A 13,184-nucleotide genomic window follows, 5' to 3' on the forward strand; every position below is an offset into this window, starting at 1 on the left:
CGGAAATTATATCACAACAACAAATCCGTCAGCGGTCAAGTTAATACCGGAAGTACAACCGTCTCCAAAATAAAATACGTCTGCCCCCGAAAGCAGGTATGAAGTCTCCCTGCTCATCGATCATGTGCCTCTTACTACTGTTCAGTGGAAACATTATTAGTCGTTGTGAAAAACCGTTTTTAGTGATTCGATTGAGGCACTATTAAGGTATATAGTATTGTGAAAAACAAAAGTCTACCCATTTGAATGTGTGAGTGGTTGCTTGACAACCTTCTACCTGAAGTCATTCGTTAGCTCATTTTGATTAATATTCAGAACAGTCCCTTTAAAAAAAAAAAAAAAAAAAAAAAGCTAGACTTCAAAACAACCTCCAAAGGTAAAGATGACTCAAGAAAACATCTTCCTCTTCGTTCCTAATCTGATAGGTGAGTTTGGAGCGCGGTCACTTGCGGGTATCTGCTAAAAGCTAACTGCTGCTAAGTGCTACTGTGTGAACGTCAACACAAATAGGATAAATGTTACAAAATCGACAATTGGCAATTAATAGCTCGCGCAGCAGGGTTCAGTGTTCGGTTGTGCGTACACCTCTCCAGTATTATCTTTAATTAAAATTAATAAAATTAACATTCAAATTAAAACTAGTGCATTACATCACTTCCATTAGTGTGTGTGGAATAAAAGGCTCGACTGTCTTATATTTAGATGAAATTTACGTTGAATGTTTTCTTCCCCATTGATTTATTTGAAGAAATGTTGGTAACAAACGTTTACCGTATGATAGGTATGTGACCCAACATTTATAAATACATGGTACTTGGTGCATATTTCAAATAGTGTTCAAAAAGAAAACTGATCATCATATTTGTGTGTATCCAGACAAAATGCTGGATTGTAGCTGTAGTTGTTTTTCATTAAAAGTAAGTTACTAGCACTACAATAATTAATTGACAACATATCCTAAAATTACCAGTGACATTGAAAATGTTTAGAGACTATTTAAAATTGTCCAAATCCTCTGAATTCAGCCTTTTAAAAGTAAATAATCTCCAAATTCTGTAGGCCTCCGGGATCGAAGGCTGATTGTCTTTATGTTGTTGTGTCAAAATAAATAATCTTCAAACAATTATTGTTCTTTGCAAAATAAAGATCGACATTTTCTCTAATTTGCTGGCAGATTTTTAAGTGGCCGTGCATTTTCTTCAATTTCAGTTTGACCTAACATCCTCTTGTTGAATAGATTGATTGAAATAATAAAAAAAAAAGATTCAATTACTTTTTTGAATAGAAAAGATAATCTTCACAGATCATCATGTGGGTGGCACCATGTCGCAGCTGGAAAGTACTGGCCTCACAGTTCTGAGGACCCAGGTTCAATCCCAGCCCTCGTTGTGTGGAGTTTGCATGTCCTCCCCATGCCTGCGTGGGTTTTCTCGGGGCACTCCAGTTTCCTCCCACATCCAAAAAACATGCAACATTAATTGGACACTCTAAATTGCCCTGTGTGATGTGATTATGAGTGTGGCTGTTTGTCTCCATGTGCCCTGCGATTGGCTGGCAATCAGCTCAGGGTGCACCCTGCCTCCTGCCTGTTGACAGCTGGGATAGGCTCCAGCACTCTCCGCGACCCTTATTAGTATAAGCGGCTAAGAAAATGGATGGATGGATCATCATGTGTCATTTGGTGATGAACAATGGATTATGTTGTATGTACACAGAAGGTGAAAAGCAACTAAATATCCGCAAACAGGAATACATCCATCCATCCATTTTCTTTGCCGCTTATCCACCCTGAACTGGTCGCCAGCCCATTGCAGAGAGACAAACAGTCGCACTCACAATCACACCTAGGGGCAATTTAGAGTGTCCAATTAATGTTGCATATTTTTGGGATGTGGGAGAAAAGCAGAGTGCCCGGAGAAAACCCACACAGGCGCGGGGAGAGCTGGGATTGAACCCGGGTCCTCAGAACTGTGGGGCCAACGGTTTACCAGCTGTTCCACCGTGCTGCCAGGAATACATTGTGATTGAATTTTTTTTTCGATTGAATATATTTTTTTCCATATTAGAACATCAGAACCAGTCAATTTTTTTCCCACGTTTGTTGTTCCCACAGACAGAATACATTGTTTGTATGATATTCCTGTACAGTTATTAACATTATGAAACAACAATAACGTGTTATTTCCGTGTAGGTTATGTCCGCATTGTGCTGGCGCTGGTGTCCTTTTTCTTGATGCCATGCTGCCCGTTTCTCGCCTGTTTCTGCTATATGCTCAGCCAGCTGTTGGATGCCTTTGATGGTCATGCTGCGCGGGCGCTCAACCAGTGTACGCACTCACCACTAGTAACGCCGCACGGTCATCAACTTAATCCTTTTCCTCACCATGTGCACTGTTGACACTAACAACATGTTTTTACAAAAGTACAGGGACGGACGGCCCTCAACTTTCCATTCATTGTGTATGCTAAGGGGGTGTCGGCGACAGGACATCCAGCGTTAGCTGACTTGTATTGCAAACACCCCACCACCACCACCCTTGACAAATGCCCCCCTCCTGTTGGGCAAAATTTCAAAATGGGCTGACAGGCAGAAAAAGTTCATCTGTTGCATCACCACTTCCAAATATGGGATGGCCGCAACCCTAATGCCATCATCGTTGCACTTTAATACAGTGGACTTTCAAACTGAGCAAGTGCAGTGTTTTTTGTTTTCAGTTAAGAAACAAAAGAGTATGATGAAATTGGTAGGGCTGCAGGCTGACTTTTAATTGCGGTCATCTTTTTCTATTAAACTAATGGACATTTTAAATATTTATTAAGGATTATGTTGAAATCAATCTGCACGGTGGAACAGCTGTTAAGCTTTGCCTCACAGTTCCAAGGACCAAGATTCAAATCTCGGCCCCGCCTGTGTGGAGTTTGCAGGTTTTTGCCGTGCCTGTGTGGGTTTTCTTCGGGCACTCAGGTTTCCTCCCACATCCCCAAAACACGCCTTAATTGGAGACTCCAAATTGCCCTTAGGTGTGATTGTGAGTGCGTATGGTTTTTCGTCTCTGTGTGGCCTGCGATTGGCTGGCAACCAGTTCAGGGTGTGCTCTGCCTATTGCCCGATCACAGCTGGGATTGGCTCCAGCACTCCCACGACCCTCGAGAAGAGAAGGGGCTCAGAAAATGGATAGATCGATGTTGAAATGCAATCCACCTCCAGCCATCACCTTATTGTGGAGGAGGGGTGTGTCCCCTCCAGTAATCCTAAGAGCTAAATTGTCTGAGCTTTCTGCCTCTGGCAGGCTCACCAATGGCTAACATTTTTTTTTTCGGTGCGGGAGCAAACGAAGCACAGCTAAAAGAATCCCGATGATGATTAAAATAATGTATTCATGCTTTCCCTTGCCCGGACAAGTGTCACCAGGGCCCCCTCTGGAGCAGGGGCTTGATGGTGAGCGCCTGGTGGCCGGCCAGGTAAGGGCAATGTGGGTTCCCCTTTTCATAGGCTCAGCACTTATGGGATGGGGCATAGTGGTCAGGTGCAGTGTCAGCTAAGCAGTGGCTGAAGGCTCTCTGGCTACAGAAGCTGGCTCTAGGGACATAGAACGTCAGTTCTCTGGCAAGGAAGAAACCTGATCTGATGTGTGAGGTAGAGAGGTTCCATGGTGGGGAAGATACCGGTTCAAGCTAACAGGCCCAAATGTATTGTGAGGGTCTGCTGGGAACGGCTGGGAGAGTGCCAGGTCAGAAGGAGTTTTAATACCCACCTTGGGCAGAACTTTAACCACATCCCATGGGAGACACACACATACAGGAGAGCGAGATGCCCCCAATGAATCCCCAGTGACCACTCATGTAGCCGGTCCCCACCTAGCCAGAGGTTGAGACATTGTTCCCCTTTTGGTCGAAAGTGGGATGGATAGGGGTGGCCAACAAGGGAGCAATAAGAGGGGGACCCTGGAGAGCAGCCACGGAGCATGAAAGGAGAACCACTACCTCCAGCACCCATCCAGCCAGAGCGACTTGCCCCAGGAGCACTTCCATGAGCCTAGTGGAATCCCACCGGAACCCACAGAAATCAGTGGATGTTGTGCATTAAAAAAGTGGATACATGTGTGTCATGCATTAAAAGACCTGTGGCTCAGGCAGGACGGAGGAGTAAAGCATCTAGTCCAGGAATCAGCACTGATGTGAATCCCAATCTGATGCCTCTATCCTCCGACCCCACAACAAATCCTGTGTGTGTGTGTTTGTGTGTGTGTGTTCGCGTGCAGAAGTGAATAGGAGAAAATATTCATAGTGAATGGTGTAAGTGTGTGTTTAGCCACTCAGAAAAGAGGGGAAGCGTCTTCTAAAACAAAGAGAACAGTCCAATTGCAATTGATTCAACCCATTGAGAATTAAATGACCTGGAAAATGAGAATATTCACAGGTACAGGAAGGGAGGACCACCTCACCTAGTACGGCAATACCAAATAATAAGAAAAAAATGAATATAATAACAACAACAAAGGTGATGATGACATTAATGATGGCATGGTTTTGCACGTTTCCAGCGACGCAGTTCGGCGCCATGCTCGACATGCTGACTGACCGGTGTGCCACCATGTGCCTGCTGGTCAACCTGGCACTGCTCTACCCATCGTACGCATTTGTTTTCCAGCTCAGCATGTGTCTGGACATCGCTAGCCACTGGCTGCACCTGCACAGGTCAGAGCATCTAGCACTTCCTGTTTCACAGCCGTGCCCCAACACTACGTAAGTCAGCATATCTATGTGTGCGCAGCTCCGTGATCAAAGGGTCCGCAAGTCACAAGAACATTGACCTCTCAGGAAACCCGCTCCTCCGTGTGTACTACACGAACAAGGTCACACTTTACATTACTAAAAACTCTTTGCGCTGTCCAGTTTTTCTTGCAAATGCTTGCTTCAGATGACATTTTTTTGGACATCCTTGTAATGCAGGTGGTTCTGTTCTTGATGTGTTTGGGCAATGAGCTCTTCTTCTGCCTCCTCTACATCCTGCATCACATGGAACAACCAAGCGGTAACATATGCACACTTTTACTCACACCTAACAGGAGTATTAGATCACCTTGTGTGTGTGTTTGTTTATAGTCATCAGTGTGTTTGAAGTGTGTGTTTGAAGTGTGTTGTGATGTGTGCGTGCGTGTCAGAATGTGTTCTTGTGACTTTGAGGTGACCTGTGTGTTGTGTAGTGTATTCAAGTGCGTGTATGTACAGTTGAAGCCAGAAGTTGACATAGACTGTGTAAACACACACATCTCATTTTCTATCTCACTGTCTGAAGTCAAATCAGATTAAACCTCTCATGTTTCAGCTCAATTAGGGTCACCAAAATTATTTCATTTTGTTAAATACCACACTAATGAGAGAGACAATTTCTTAGAGAATTTTATATTGTTTTATTCCATGTCAAAAGTTTACATACAAAAAAGAACATGGGGAAGCCCAAATGATGAGGTCATGACTTTAGAAGCTCCTGATGGGTTAACTGACAACTTCTTTTCCTTTCGGCTTGTCCCATTATGGGTCACCACAGCTTGTCGTCTTTTTCCATCTGAGCCTATCTCGTGCATCTTCTTCTCTTAACACCCACTGTCCTCATGTCTTCCCTCACAACATCCATCAACCTTTTCTTTGGTCTTCCTCTTGCTCGTTTTCCTGGGAGCTCTATCCTCAGAACCCTTCTACCAATGTAATGCTATCCAACCTGCTCACTCCTAGCAAGCATCTCAAGATCTTCATTTCTGCCACCTCCACCTGTGCTTCCTGTTGACTTTTCAGTGCCACCATCTCTAATCCGTACATCATGGCTGGCCTCACCACTGTTTTATAAACATTGCCCTTCATCCTAGGAGAGACTCTTCTGTCACATAACACACCAGACACCTTCCGCCAGCTGTTCCAACCTGCTTGAACCCATTTCTTCACTTTCTTGCCACACTCACCATTGCTCTGGATTGTTTACCCTAAATATTTGAAGTCCTCCACCCTCGCTATCTCTTCTCCGAGTAGCCTCACTCTTCCCCCTCCACATTTCTCATTCACGCACATATATTCTGTTTTACTTTGGCTAATCTTCATTCTTCTCCTTTCCTGTGCATGTCTCCATCTTTCTAATTGTTCCTCTGCATGGTCCCTGCTTTTCACTGCATATCACAATATCATCTATACCTCCACCGGTATGTCATCAGGACCAACTGCCTTTCCATTTTTCATCCTTTGTAGTGCCTTTCTGACTTCCCCCTTACTAATCATTGCCACTTCTTGGTCCTTCACACTTGCCTCTTCAACTCTTCCTTCTCTCCCATTTTCTTCATCCATCAACTTCTCAAAGTATTCTTTCCATCTATTTAGCACACGACTGGCACCAGTCAACACATTTCCATCTCTATCCTTAATCACGCTTCCCTGCTGCACATCCTTCCCATCACTAGTATTTGAAGTCATCCACCCTCGCTATGTCTTCTTCCTGGAGCCTCACTCTTCCTCCTCCACCACTCTCATTCATGCACATATATTCTGTTTTACTCCGGCTAATCTTCATTCCTCTCATTTCCAGTGGATGCCTCCATCTTTTTAATTGTTCCTCCACCTGATCCCTACTTTCACAGCAGGTTACAATGTTATCTGCGAACATCATGGTCCAAGGGGATTCCAATCTAACCTCATCTGTCAGCCTATCCATTTCCACAGCAAACAGGAAGGGGCTCAGAGCTGATCCCAGATGCAGTCCCACCTCCACCTTAAATTCTTCTGTCACACATACAGCACTCCTCACTACTGTTCTGCTGGCCTCATACATGTCCTGTACTATTTTGACATATTTTCTCACTCACACCAGATTTACGCAAGCAGTACCACAGTTCCTCTCTTGGTATTCTGTCGTAGTTTTTCTCTAGATCCACAAAAACACAATGTAGCTCTTTCTGACCTTCTTTGTATTTTTCCACTAGCATCGTCAAGGCAAATAATCCATCTGTGATGGGTTAATTGAAAACATGCCAATTAATTGACAGCACACCTGGGGATGTACATCTCACACATCTCAAACACTCTGCTTCCTTGTTTGAAATCGTGGGATAATATAAAGAAATTGGCCAGGAAATTGGAGAAAAATTGGGCTGGTCCACAAGTCTGTCTTATCCTTGGGTGCAATTTCCAGATGCCTGTAGGTGGCATGTTTACCTGTTCAAACAATTATACGCAAGTATAAACATCATGGAAATGTCCAGCCATCACACCCCTCAGGGATGAGACAGGCTCTGTGCCCCAGAGATGAATCTGTTTTGCTCTGAAAGGTGGCAATCAACCACAGAATACAAGCTTAAGACCTTGTGAAAATGCTAGATGAAGTTGGTAAGAAGTGCCACTATCCACAGTGACACAGGTCCTGCACTGACATGGGTTAAAAGGCCACTCATTGAGGATGAAGCCTTTACTCTTAAAGAAACAAAAAAGACAGATTACGGTTTACAAAAAGACAGACAAAGATTTTAACTTCTGGAGACATATCCTGTGGTCTGATGAAACTAAATTGGAGTTGTTTGGCCATAATGACTGGCATTACATGTGGAGGAAAAAGCGGGAAGCTTGGAAAACTGAGAACACCATACCAACTGTAAAGCGTGGAGGTGGCAGCATCATGTTGGAGAACTACTTAGTTACACCAGGAACTAGAGGGCTTCATAAAATAGACGGCATCATGAAGAAAGAACATAACATGGGGCTATTAAGGAAATATCTGAAGACATCAGCCCGGTAGCTAAAACTCGTTCGCAAATTGGTCTTCCAATTGGACAATGACTAAGTATACTGGCAAAACGATTAAAAAGTGGCTTCAGGATAACAAAGTCAATGTCTTGGAGTGGACATCAGAAAACCCTGATCTTGAGTCCCATCGAAAATTTGTGGGCAGATCTGAAAATTCGTGTGCGAGCAAGGCAACCGACAAACCTGACTCCGTTACACCAGTTCTCTCAGGAGGAATGGGCCAGGATTCCATCAGAGTACTGTCAACAGCTTGTGGAAGTTTACCGAAAAGGTTTGACCAATGTCTTGGAGTTCAAAGGAAATGTTACTCAATACTAAGGAAATGTAATGTGCACTTTTGACTTTGAGAAAAATAATGTAAAATTCTCTTGAGAAATTGTCGATCTCATTATTGTAGCATTTAACAAAATGAAAACAATTTGGTGATCCTGACTGACCTGAAACAAGAAAGGTATAATATCATTTGACTTCAGATACCGAGACAAAAAATGAAATCTGTGTTTTTGCACAGTGTATGTAAACTTCTGGTTTCAACTGTATGTTATATATCTTGAGTTTGTGTGTGTTTGTTAATAGTCACCAATGTGTTTGAGTGTAGGTCTTGAGTTGGTGTGTGTTAGTTTATAGTCACTACTGTTTGAGTGTTTAGCAACATATATGTGTGTGTTTATAGCCTATGTATGTGTTAATGTTGTGTGATCTTTGCAACACGTGTGTAGAAATCGTTTATTGTGTAGTGTATGTGTGTGTTAAACAGTTGGTGTTACATTTCTGTTTCAGGGCTCATATACTGTGCCCTGGTGGTGTGCGGCGTGGTGTGCGTTCTGAAGTCGTCAATCAATCTCGTCCACTTGGTGACAGCCTCTCAGAACATGGCCGCCATTGACGCCGCCCAACGTGCCAATGCCGTCAGGAAGTCGCAGTGAGAGCACCGTGTCGTCTCTTGATTTTCTTCCTCGGCCTTATTTGGCCACATTCGTGTAACTGTCATACGATTGTTTCCAAGCAATCAACTTTTATTATTAGCATTTTGTTTCCAGATTTTATGTTGGTGTGGGGAGCTGTAGGCAGCTCAGGCTTATACACACACATGACACACACACAAAAAAATGTAGAGACGATATACTGGAGATAGAAATATTCAGTAATGGGTTCACTTTCACTCCCTTGTAGAACTTGGACGTCAGTGTAAGCATATCTGATTTATATCCACATATGAAAGGGGCCTGGGTTAAATATGAAGAAATCCAAATTGTATTGTTTACATTTACAAGGAAAAAAAATCACATCCATGTGACATTGAGCAAAAAAAGAATCTGAATTGATCTGCCATATAAAAATAGCCATCATCACTTTCTGCATTTTCTGCACTGTCAATTCAAAATTATCCTGTTTTTTTAAGAGGGTTAAAAAAACCTGTTAAAATCAACTCAAAACATAATCAAGGTTGATCAAATAATCATTAATTGCAGCACTAATTTGAACACAAACATCAGTGCAGCACACTAACACAACATCACAGTTTTCACAGGCATTCTTTGTCCTCTTTGAAGAATTGCTAATATTATTGTAATTTACTGTCCCCACGTAAGCAAAGCAAATTTATATAATTTATATGTATTACATTTGTATAGTGCATTCTCAAAGTAACTGAATGTGCTTTACAAGGTTAAAAGCATTCAAATACATAAAAACGTTTGAAAGTACAATTAAACAACTTTCGTGCAAGAAATATCACTAAAAAGTGGAAGTACTCTAAAACCCAAGAGAGAAAAAAATTGTTTTTAATCTGGATTTGAAAACACTTGGGGCTAACGTCACCTTTGTTGGTATCTGATTCCATTTTTTTGCTGCACAATATTTAAATGCTGATTCACCATGTTTGCTTTGGACTCTGCACTCCATTATTAGACCTGAGTCAGTCGATCTCAGGGCCCTACTGGGTTTGTATTCCATGAGCATTTCTTTCATGTATTCAGGACCCAAACCATTTGGTGATTTTTAGACCAGGAACAGAACTTTAAAATCTATTCTAAAGCTGACTGGAAGCCAGTGCAAGGACTTTAGAATTTGAGCTATATGCCCTGACCTCCTTGTTCTGGCCAGAATTTGAGCTGCATCATTCGAAATGAGCTGTAGCTGTTAAATTCTCTTTTTAAGGAGTCCAGTCAGAAGACCATTACAATAGTAGAGTCTGCTTGAGATAAAAGCATGGATGAACTTCTCCTGGTCTGCTTGAGAGGTGCAAGCCTCTTGATATGTTCTTCAGATGGTAAAAGGCGGTTTCAGTAATTGATTTGATATGACTGTTGAAGGTCTGGTCAGATCAGAACACAAATGTTTCGGGCTTGGTCTTTGCTTTTTAAAGACAGTGAGTCCAGGTACTTTTGAACAGCAATCCTTCCTTCGTTGTTGCCAAAAACTATTATCTCAGTTTTGTTGTTGTTCAGTTGAAGAATATTTTGGCTCATCCAGTTATTTATCTGCTTTAGACAGTGGCACAACACCTCAATTGAACCCTAGTCATCAGGAGGTACTTCTACATGTAACTGTATGTAAATTTGACCCAAGGGGAGCATATACAGGCTGAACAGGAGGGGTCCAAGAACTAACCATAGGTCCTTGCCATCTGTTGAGATTGAGCACTTCCGATAGTTACAAAGTAGCTCCTTTCCTCCTCGTAGGACCTAAACGATTTAAAGACCGTTCCATTCAGTCCTACCCACGTTTCCAATCTGTTTAGCAGTATATTGTGATCTATGTTATCAAAAGCCACACTGAGATTCAACAAGACCAAAATTGACACCTTTCCTGAATCAGTATTCAATCTAGTATCATTTAGCACTTTAATACGAGCAGATTCTGTACTGTGATAAATTCGTAAACCTGATTGAAATTTGCCAAAAAAGTCCATTTAAATCCAAGAAATTGCTAAATTGGTGAAAAAAAAAAACCTTTCTTAACAATCTTGGCTATGAAAGGGAGATCAAACATGGGTCTATAGCTTGCTAACAGGGAAGCGTCGAGTGCTCTTTTTTAGAAGAGGGTTAACAGCAGCTACTTTAAAAGCTTCAGAAAACTCACCACACTGAAGTGAGCAATTGATTATTTGTTGCAAATTGGCTAGCACTGATTTCACAATAGTTTTGAAAAGTCAGATGGTATTGAGTCAAGACGGCTCATTGACGGTTTCAGCCTGATGGATTGTAATTTTTTTTCACAAAATAACACCCAATCCCATTGCATTTATAAACTGTTTTGAGTTCTGTATTTATGTCTACCTGTAGGAGGCCCCGTAGCTCAGTGGTTAGAGCACTGGTTTGGTAAACCAGGGGTTGTGGGTTCATATCCCACTGGGGCCTCCACTCCCTGAGAAGGGTTGCGTCAGGAAGGGCATCCGGTGTAAAAATTGTGCCAAACATATATGTGCGTTCATCTGAGATGACACGCTGTGGCAACCGCGAAAGGGACAAGGTGAAAGAAAACTTAAACCTATTTATGTTTACCTGTATCATGCTGCCCCCTATGTGACTGCAGCATGTACACCAGAAGGAGCAACACAATGTACAGTCTCCACAAAAAGTATTGGAATGGAAAGGTCAATTCCTTTGTTTTTGTTGCATACTGAAGACATTTGGGTTTCAGGTGAAAAGATGAGTATGGGACAGACGTTGAGAATTCCAGCTTTCATTTCATGGTATTTACATCTAGATGTATTTAACAATTATGGACCAAGCTCAAGTTTCTTACTTACTTTTCAAGTGCGCAAAAAATATTGGAACACGTGACTGATGTTTTTAGTTTCTCAGGTGTTGCCTGTTAGGTTAATTGCTGAAATATTAGTGCTTGTTTTTGGCTTTGCGTGTCATCTGTGAAAACTGCATTTGTTGCTAAGCAAACGTGAAGACCAGAGAGCTGTCAATGGGAAAAAGCAAACCCATTTTTAAGATAAGAGAAGAGGGAAACTTGAATTGGATAAATATTGGACATTGCCAAAAAAGCAATCTGGAAAGTCCTGAAAAGAAAAACTACTGATGTACTGCGCAACAAGCATTGAACAGGTCTGTCGAGGTTATCAATAGCAGTTGTTGAAAGAAACATTGTGAGACCTGTGAAGAAACACCCAGAGACAACAGTCAGTGACATCCTTGCTGACCTCCACTGGGCAGGAGTGACGGTATCACAATTTGCTTTTTGAAAAAGACTGAGAGAGAAGAAATATACAGGTCCTACAACAAGATACAAACCACTCAGGGCTAAAGAGTTGGAAGGCCAGATTGGATTTTGCAAATAAGTACAGAAATAAGCCACAAAAGTTTTGGAACAAAGATTTATGAAATGATGAGACCGACATTAACCTCTACCAAAAGAATTGCAAGGACAAGTATGGAGAATAAAAGGATCTGTGTATGATCCAAAATACACTCATCTGTGAAGCATGGTGGACGTAATGTCATGGCTTGGGCTTGTATGGCTGCTTCTCGAAAGAGCTCACTATTTTACTATTTTTTTGTAATGGTATGTGACTCATGATGTTAGCAGCAGAATGAATGCTGAAATCTACAAATCAATTTTGTATGGCAATTTACAGAAAAATGCATCCAATCGAATTGAGAGAGGTTTCATTATGTACAATGATCAGAAACACATTGCTAATACTACAAAGGACTTCATTGGGGTGGGGTGGGGGCTGGCCAAGTCAATCCTTAACCTTAACCAAATAGACCACACATTTTACCTTATCACGAGGAGAGTGAAGGGGAACCCCCACCGAAACAACAAACTGAAAGAAGCTGCTTGAAAAAAATTCAAATTTCAAATGATGAATGCAACGGTCTGGTGAAGTCAACGAGTTGCTGGATTGATTAAATTATAGTTGGATAACTACGTTGCTCTTTTATAATACTGTGGGAGGAGGGGAAGGCATTTTTTTAAAGATTGAATTTTGCAAAGGCCAAATTTGTCATGTTAACGTGTGAAAATGTTCACATTCCATGATACAGAATTTTTATTTTCTGCAATACGCTTCTGCAGCTGTGATTCACGTGTGATGCTGAGTAAACATGAGCAAAGTGTTGAATGTATGACTAGACGACACGGGTTTATTGGTTTAAATGTATTTAAAAGCACTTGACATGTATTTCTGTTCTCTTTTTTTTGGCTCATAGGTTGTTTAAATCTACTGTAAAAAATAAAAGGCTTTAAAGTGTGTAATATTTTGGTCACGTGATGTGGTGGTGATTTAAATATAATCCTGCAAAAACAATAGATTGTTAATCTCAAGAAAATAATCTGTCCAGTTAAAAAAAAAATAAAAGCAACAAGAGTCACATGATATGAAGTAGCCATCTATTGAAATCCATTTTTTTTAAATATCCTTCAGATGCAGCCTGAGGTCA

General features: G+C 41.6%; 1 protein-coding gene across 3 annotated transcripts; it reads left to right on the forward strand.

Annotated features, from left to right (window-relative positions):
- The first annotated feature begins 60 nt into the window (after nucleotides 1-60).
- cdipt (CDP-diacylglycerol--inositol 3-phosphatidyltransferase (phosphatidylinositol synthase)) lies at nucleotides 61-13,001 on the forward strand. 3 transcript variants are annotated; one of them, XM_061845290.1, is made up of 6 exons: nucleotides 61-96; nucleotides 2,193-2,327; nucleotides 4,545-4,698; nucleotides 4,775-4,856; nucleotides 4,954-5,035; nucleotides 8,566-13,001. In XM_061845290.1, exons 2-6 carry the CDS (start codon nucleotides 2,234-2,236, stop codon nucleotides 8,709-8,711), a joined length of 558 nt encoding a protein of 185 aa, XP_061701274.1. In that variant the 5' UTR covers nucleotides 61-96; nucleotides 2,193-2,233; the 3' UTR covers nucleotides 8,712-13,001. The 3 variants fall into 3 exon arrangements, with proteins under 3 accessions (XP_061701274.1, XP_061701273.1, XP_061701276.1); XM_061845289.1 differs by lacking the exon at nucleotides 61-96 and adding an exon at nucleotides 104-425; XM_061845292.1 differs by lacking the exons at nucleotides 61-96; nucleotides 2,193-2,327 and adding an exon at nucleotides 104-425.
- Nucleotides 13,002-13,184: the final 183 nt, after the last annotated feature.

Source organism: Syngnathoides biaculeatus, chromosome 16 (assembly GCF_019802595.1).
Source record: "Syngnathoides biaculeatus isolate LvHL_M chromosome 16, ASM1980259v1, whole genome shotgun sequence".
NCBI classification, from domain to species: domain Eukaryota; kingdom Metazoa; phylum Chordata; class Actinopteri; order Syngnathiformes; family Syngnathidae; genus Syngnathoides; species Syngnathoides biaculeatus.

Bases quoted from the DNA above. Each gene is read 5' to 3' on its own strand.
- cdipt (XM_061845289.1), top strand. From the start codon at position 383: ATGACTCAAGAAAACATCTTCCTCTTCGTTCCTAATCTGATAG. The intron at 4,699-4,774 runs GTCAGAGCATCT...ATGTGTGCGCAG, and splicing joins CACTGGCTGCACCTGCACAG to CTCCGTGATCAAAGGGTCCG. The intron at 5,036-8,565 runs GTAACATATGCA...TTTCTGTTTCAG, and splicing joins TCACATGGAACAACCAAGCG to GGCTCATATACTGTGCCCTG.